Source organism: Fukomys damarensis, unplaced genomic scaffold (genome assembly GCF_012274545.1).
Source record: "Fukomys damarensis isolate Sample0158 unplaced genomic scaffold, DMR_v1.0_HiC HiC_scaffold_9, whole genome shotgun sequence".
NCBI classification, from domain to species: domain Eukaryota; kingdom Metazoa; phylum Chordata; class Mammalia; order Rodentia; family Bathyergidae; genus Fukomys; species Fukomys damarensis.
The window spans coordinates 41,841,605-41,849,581 of NW_022900921.1; the positions used below are offsets into that span (position 1 = coordinate 41,841,605).

At 41.9% G+C, this 7,977-nt stretch overlaps 1 protein-coding gene across 2 annotated transcripts in view; it reads right to left on the bottom strand.

The window, feature by feature from the left end:
* Positions 1-7,977, bottom strand: part of Tmem131 (transmembrane protein 131) — a 179,820-nt gene that overhangs the window by 22,332 nt on the left and 149,511 nt on the right. For both annotated transcript variants that reach the window (XM_010638092.2, XM_010638091.2), the window contains exons 30-31: positions 7,676-7,834; positions 6,712-7,301 (exon numbers count right to left, since the gene is read on the bottom strand). In XM_010638092.2, coding sequence (XP_010636394.1) covers positions 6,712-7,301; positions 7,676-7,834 — 749 coding nt within the window. The remainder of the gene's footprint in view (positions 1-6,711; positions 7,302-7,675; positions 7,835-7,977) is intronic.

Consider the following 7,977-nt stretch of genomic DNA (forward strand, 5'->3'; position numbering starts at 1 on the left):
TTTTTTCAGCTTTAATTGAGTTTATTGGTACATTTTAGGGATACAGTACAGTTACATTCATTGTGTAGTGGAAGTTTTAAAGGCAATTGTTATAACTGGCAGAAGGCAAAGGAACAAAAAGGAGATAAGGTTTCTATTTGTCACTTTAACTAGTAAGATGACTCCAGAAAACTGGAACATATTGTGTACATATAATGTGATATCTTGAACAACCACTAAAAGTTATATAAGGATATATTAAAAATGATAAACTAAATAAAAACAAAATAAAAATACAAGTAATTCATAGGAAGATAGGAAAAAGAAAATAGAGAAAAAATGGAGAATTGAAAACATATAAAAATGGAGAACATATAGCAACAATTCCATTAAAAGAAAATGGTTGATTACATAATTAAAAAGAGACTAGCAGACTGGATTAAAAATCATGACCTAATTATACTGTCTACAAGAAACTCACTTCTAATATGATGATATAGGTAGGATGCAAGTAAAAGTATGGAAAAAATATATCATGGATACATTAGTTAAAGAAAAGCAGGGATGATTATATTACTATCAAAGCATACCTCTGAGGAAAACAAGTTACCAGGGACAAAGAGGGACATACACAATGACAGAAAGGTCAAGCTCAAGTTACCGATTTTAGTATTATGTGCTGCCAAAGCGAGCACAGGTCAAGCTATTTAGAAGATACAGCAATCTTAAAGTATGCACATTGAACAAAGCTGCACACTATGTGAAGCAGAAACAGGTCTGAAAGAGAAACATCCTTCTCTCAGCTACCAAACAACTAGATTAAAAAAAAAAAAAGAAAAGAAAAGAAAAGAAAAGAAAGAACTCCACAATACCATCAACCAGGAGAATCTAATAGATATTTACAAACTATTCTACAAGAAAGCAAAAACTGGGAGGACACACATTCTTTTCAAGTGTCCATGGTCATTATTACAGCAGGAAAGACCAAATCCAGGGGCATTAAAAAAAAAAACCTCAATCATTTAAAAGAACTGGAATCAATAAGTTATATTTGCTAACCGTGGGTCACAGGAAGTCTCAAATAAAAGTCTATGGAACTGAATGAAAATGAAAGTTCTGTGTATAAAAATTCGTGGGACACAGGTAAAGGATTGAGAAGGAAATTTATAGCATGAAGAGCATACATATAAAAAAATGGGAAAGCCTCAGGTGGGCATGATGGTGTATGCCTGTAATCCCAGCACTCTGGAAGGCTGAGGCAGGATCTCAAATTAGACTGGCGCAGGCAATGTAGTGAGAGCTTGTCTCAAAAAAAGATGAGATGTAGCTCAGTTATGGGTTTGAATCCCAATACTGCTAAAACAAAACAAAGCTAAAAAAGAGCAAACAGGAAGAAGAAAAAGAGAGCAAAAAAACAATGCAATAATACAGATAAACAAGAGAAAAGTGAATGAAACAAAGTTCACTATCTGACAAACTTCTAGCAAGCCTGAAAGGAAAGCTAGAAGAAAGAAAGACAAGATACAAATTACTTATACCTGAAATGAAATGAGGTATCATTAGAGACCTACACTCATAAAAGCCACAATAAGAAAATACTACAAACAACTCTACATATATATACATTGGTAACTTAGTTAAAACAGACTACTTTCACAAAACTGTGTAACTATCACAACTCACCTAACATGAAACAGATAGTCTAAATAGTCCTATCAAGGAACTGTGATCCAAGTACCCACTTCATACAAAAGTTAACTCAAAAAAGGATTACAAATTTTAAGAGCATGAAAGAGTGCAGAGTGCTTGCCTGGCTCTGGGTTTAATTCTCAGCTCCCTTGCGGTGGGGTGGGGCCATGCTACGGACTAGGAGAAAACATCTGCAAACCATGTACCTGACAAAGGACTAGTATCTTAAAACTCAATGGTACAAAAACTCTCAAACAATCCTGCTCAGAAATGGGCAAAAGATATGAAGATGTTTCACCAAAGAAGATATATAGAAGGCAAATAAACATATGAAAATAGAAGCCAAAAGAGAAATGTAAACTAAAACCACAATGAGATAACACCCCTACAAATCCAACAAAATGGCTACAGTAGAAAAAAGATGATACCATCAAATGCTGAGGAGGACACTACCTCATTCCTATACTACTGCTGGGAATGGAATATGTACAATAACAGCCACTCTGAAAAACATTTTGGCAGTTTATTAAAAAACTAATCAGGGCCAGGGATTTAGCTCAGTGGTTCTGCTGCCTGCCTTACAAGCCCAAGGTCCCAAGTTCGATCCACAGTACAAAAAAACAAAACAAAGCAAAACAAAACAAAAAAACAAACCAAAAAACCAAAAACTCATCAGGCAACTATAACATGACCCAGGAAACTGAGTCCTGGGCATCATCCAGAGAAATAAAGTCTTATGTTCATAAAAAAACCTGTACAAGGAATTTAGCTCGGTGGTGGTGCTGCCGCCTGCCTCATAAGTGCAAGGTCCTGGGCAGTGTTAAGGGTGGCAAGATAGTCTTTGTCCCACCCACTTCAGCTATCTTTCACAGCCCTACACTCTTAGGGGAAAGGGGAAGGGCTTCTCTACAATGAATTTTTTAAGAAGGAAAAATAATAAACTTAGTTTCTGTATAAAAAAGAAAATCTGTACAGAATTCTCAGCTATATGGAATTTGACTACTCCCAATTTATCTCTTCTCTTTTTCTGCCCTATGGCTTCTCCCTTTGGTCTCAGTCAGTGATTGTCATGGTAGTTCAAGTGCAAGGTACCCTACTTGCGCCTGCCACACCTCTTCATCTCTACCAACACACCCACATCCACCCCACTGTGGAGTAAATGTTCTTTCCTTTAGAATGTGCTTGACACCTTGCCTCATCTTGCTCCACTTCCTGGGGCATTTGGTTTTGCCCATTACCTCCTATTCCTTCTTTCTCTCTCTGCAGCAGCAGCACAGTGTAGGGTTAGACTTGTAGACTGGAGCTTGGCTCCCGTACTGCCCTGACCTATGATTTCTTAGCCTGAGATTCCTCCCTGCAAAAACATGTAAAGTAATGTCAATCATCAGGGTGTGGGAGACAACGTGGCTATACTGGAACTTACAAAAGGAGATCAACCTCACTGTTCTCAGCTCTGCTGGCCTTTTGACTCTGGCCTACAGAAATTTTCAAGCACCATTTGTTCTTTTTTCTTGTCACAAGTACTACTACACATTATATACATTTTTTCTTGTTAAAGTTAACCCAGAAAGTGCAGGTTAAATTAAATGTAAGTGCCACCACACACACAGTGACTGGTGACCGACACTTGCAGTCTGGTGACTCCTTACCACAGTAGTCTCATCTCCAGTCTTAACACTTCACAGAAACAAGTAACGCTCTGAATGCCAGGCTGTGCAGAACGCTGCCTGGCTCTGCTCTGCTGCCTCCTGGGACATGCTCATCACATGCCACTGGACCTCCTACCTGCTTTCTGTCACACTGGCTGCTGGAAGCCTTTGTGCTATCCTTGCCCTAGGGAGTCTGTCTTTAGCCTGTTTACCTCACTTCTCACTTCAAGACCAAGTCCTGAGCAGACAATTCTGCCTTGATGTTCCACAGCCACCTTCACTCAGCAGAGGCTACATCCTGTCTGTTCTATTTCCTGTCCTAAGAGTAACCATCACAGTAGTGACAACCTACAATAGAAGTGGTGACAAGTGGAGGCTCAGAGGAGTAATTTTCTCTAAAAGTCACAGTTTGTAAGTGGCAGAGCCAGGATTTAATCTGGGCATGTCTGATGGTTGGGCCTGGCCTCCTAATGTGGTGTCACTATGTCACTCCTTGCCTTTGATAAAGCCACAGCGTGCCAAATCTGCAATGAGAACGACTGCAGTTATTGCAGACACTGAGAACGGACTGTGCCATGTTCAGAGCTATTTTGGGTTTTAGTCCTCAACCCAGCATGGCCTCCATCCAGGCCACAGAACGTAAATGTTCCAAGTGGGAGACACCACAGAAGGACAGAATCCCATGACTGTCCAGTACATGATCCCTACATAGGCCAACAATGTACAAAGGGCATTCCTGTTCCCCTTCTGCTAGGAAGCAACTAGAGGGAGGATGAGAGAGTGGTTGGAGAGCTTTCTGTCCAACCAGAAAGGGCAGCTCAGGGAGATCATCACATTAATTGGGAGAGAGGCCACTCTGAATGGCTTGCAAAAGCTAGACCTAACCTCAACATAAGGAACAAGATTTGTCTGAGATACTGGGTGGGTGGAGGGTAAGATTAGGTTGCTTCTAACAACAGAATGCTTATCTATCAGGTAAACACAATGACCATATGCAGGTGTGGGGACTAGCAAATTAGAAAGCCAAGAGACTAAAGGCTCATGACATACTATTCTGCAGCCCAGAATCAATGGCTACCTTTTCTTGGGGGTGGTGATGGAGATGGAACCCAGGGCCCTGCACATACTAGGTAAGTACTCTACCACTGGGCCACACCTCCATCCCTAAAGCTCATTGTAAAGACTGTTTTTCTACATACATGTTATATTTTAATAAAACACTTATTGAAGAAAAATTATATACATATAATCTGGCTCCTTTCTTTCTAACAGCAGCAATGGGAAGGAAAACAGAGGAGAGGGGCCACTCATGTGAAGTATGTCACCACTGTCTCTCCATGGGCTGTCACGAAGTACCTTTTAGTAGGTCCACTCTGAGGCTATGATGAAATTTAAAAAAGAACCCCCCCATTTTTAGTTTAAAATGAATGGCCCTGAGGACAAAAGTGGAACTATCATGGGAGAATCTATTTCAGACACACATAATGAGGTATTCAACTTGGCTATCTCAACTCTTTCTTTCTGATAATAAAGGACAGTTTAATTATGCCCTGAATAAGGAAAGACATGTAACTTGATCTGCTTTTTAAAAAGAACTTTTAAGCACTCATGTAATATTACTATAAAAATTATCCGAAAATATATAAATTATATTAATAAGTTAATCAAGAGAATTCTGTAGAAGTTAACAAATAATGTTCAAGATATTTTACTTTTTTTTTTTTTAACAAGTAACACAGATGTGTATTATTTGAAGGAGTCAGCATAGCTAGTTTTCATGTCACTGGGATGAAGAGATTTTTAGAAGCAGTTTAGACTCTGGGATGTCAGGTTTCCTTCACTCGCCTAGAGCCACCAAACTCCCTGTACTGTGTGTGAACCAAAGGCAGAAACTGCTTGGTGATCAGTGACAAAGCTGCTTAAACAGGTTTGGGGTAATATATATTAATACGCTGCCTCCGGGGAGAAAGAAGGTAAAAATCCAGGTCGTAAAGGGCTAACACTGAGATACAACTAGAGGCCACCACCTAAGTACTCTTCCCTTTGGTTTGGAAGTTACCAATCAGCCTACCCATCTGTGTGTGGTAGGTAGATAGCTAAGATGGTGCCTGATGATCCCCACCTCCTGTTATTTATGTCCTTTCGAGTTGTCTTTCCTAGAATATGGGCCAGGATATACTTCTGATGAACAGAACACTTTAAAATTGATGGGATGCCAGCCAGATATGATGCTGTGATCCCAGAACTCAGGAGTCTGAGGCAGAAGGATCACTGCAAAGCTAAGGCCATTTTGGGCTATTCAGTGAGTTTAAGGCCAGCTTGAAGTACATAGTGAGACCCTTTCTGAAAAAAACAGAAAGAATTGATGGGATGCTATTCCCATTGTAGGATCCAGAAAACTGACTTCCATTTTGCCAGCTGACTTGCCCTCCTGTTTGCTCATTCTGGAGAGGCCAACTACCAACTGTGACTGCCGATGGACAGGAGCCACCAGAGGCCTCTGCCATAGGTGACAAGGAAACCAGGGCCCTCAGACTGCGCCCTGTGCCTGTGAAGAACAGAATCTGAAATCAACCACCTGCACAAGCTGGGAAGTGTTGGCAGGTCAGCTTGGAGATGACTTCAGCCTGGCCAGGACATCTGGCTGCAGTCTGGTGAGAGCCACTGGGCCCTGCTCAGCTGCTCCGACAGTCCTGTTTCTGAGGAGCCATGGGTGGTGGCTGGTATGTGAAGGGGCTGGGTTTTGGGGTCGTCTGTTTCTCTGAGTTAACCAAGGCAGTATGCAGAACTCTAAAGCAGGGCTCAGGAAACCTTTCCTGGGAATGGCCAGACAATAACATTTTTAGCTCTGTGGGCCACACTGTCTTGTGGCAACTACTCAACTCTGTGGAAGAATGAAAGGAGCCACCAACAATCTGTATGCAAACCTCCACAGCTGTGTTTCAGTACAACTCAGAAGTTGGGTGGGGGTGGGGGTTTCTAGCCTTTGGTTGCAGTTTGTCAACTCCTGTTCAGTGGTAAAGGTTGGGTGGAAATCCTATTTTTGAGTTAAAAAAGTCAGATGATCTACATTTTACCACTCTGTCCAAAATTATTTTAACAATGGAAAAAGTTTTTTTTATCACAATAATGCCTTAATCACAGGCAGCTGAAAAGGAAAACAGTAGATGTCCAACATATTTCTGAGTTTGAAAAGTAATCTAAGAAAATCCAAATCTATCTTTTATGACCAATGGATACCTCTATCTAAAGTGTGATAAGGAACTTGATATCTGACAGTGGACATGAACTTGAGCTATAGAACACCCCCAGCAATGCTGTTGCCTCCCGACTGCAATCCCGACAGCTCTTGAGTATGCCTGCTTTCCCATCAGAGGGAACAGGTGATGGTTACCTTTGCTTTTTGACAGTGGCGATGGAGGCTGCTCTGTAAACACTTCTAGGGGTGGGGAGTCATGGTGATCGAAGTCTTTGTCCATGGCTTCAATGAGACTGGTGATGTCTGAGTCCTCTGAGCTGTGCCTTATGCTGCTGGCACGTTCTGGGTGGGAAGGGTGAGTGAGGGGGGCAGGTGACAGCCGCTCGGGCTGTGGCTCCTGTTGCTGAGGCACTGGCGGTGGCGGCTGTAAGTGCTGCTCCAGCGGGCTGTGGCTGTGGTGCTGGCCACTGTGCTGGTTCTGCTTTGCCCCTTTAGACTTTCTGCCTGCCGCGTGGCCTTGGGTCACTGTATTTGCTTCTAAGACAAGGGGGCTTGCTTTGCCCATAGACTGTGAGGAGGCTGCTTGTGCAGAAGTCCTGCTTGAGGTACTGGAACTGTTTTTGGCTCTGATGGTGTCCACGTCAGCTGAATTTCTATTGCTGTGGCTGCTGTGAGGGTGGACCGATGGGCCACACTGCTTGTGACTCCCTGCACTGGGTCGGGATGATGAGCTGCCTGCTCCACAGAAGCCTCGGCCATGACTGGGGTCACAGCTGAGGTTCAAGCTAAGAAAAGAACCAACTTCAGATGAGTAAACAGCAACCTACAGAATCTAGTACTAAATTTCTTTCCCTAGTATGATCATCACAAATAGAAACTGAGGAAAAAACCAGCAAGACACAGGAATTAATTGCCACAACCTTCCAGGTTCTATTTATCTGAAAACTTCTAAATCAAGTCAGTGATCAACACTTAACCTGTACCAGTGTGGTAAAAACATATCTAGCGTGGGTGCTCAGTGAGTGAGTGCTGTATACAGAGTACATATTACTGAATAATTAGAATTAGGGGTTTTCTTTTTTTTACCCTCCCAAGCAAAATGAACTATGTCAGCCAGATCTATGTATACTAGAGAACTGACTGTATTATGTGAACATACTTTCCTTCCGATGAAATGCCGACTATTCTCCTGAGATCAAATGGCCTTCCCACATCAAAGGGTGGGTTTGAGGCTTCAAATGACAGTCGCCTTCTAAATGGCTCCCAGATTCCTTGAGCTTCCAAATAGGCTGTTCCAATGACCAAGAGAAACAGTGCACTGCAGGGGTAGAAGTTGGAGAATCAGGATTGTTAGCACAAGAGTGCCAAAACTGACTAGTAAACGCAGTTTTTTGTAAAGTACACCACGATATAAAGAAAGAGATGTCTAGGAAAAATTTTAATGGACAGAACAAAGTACTT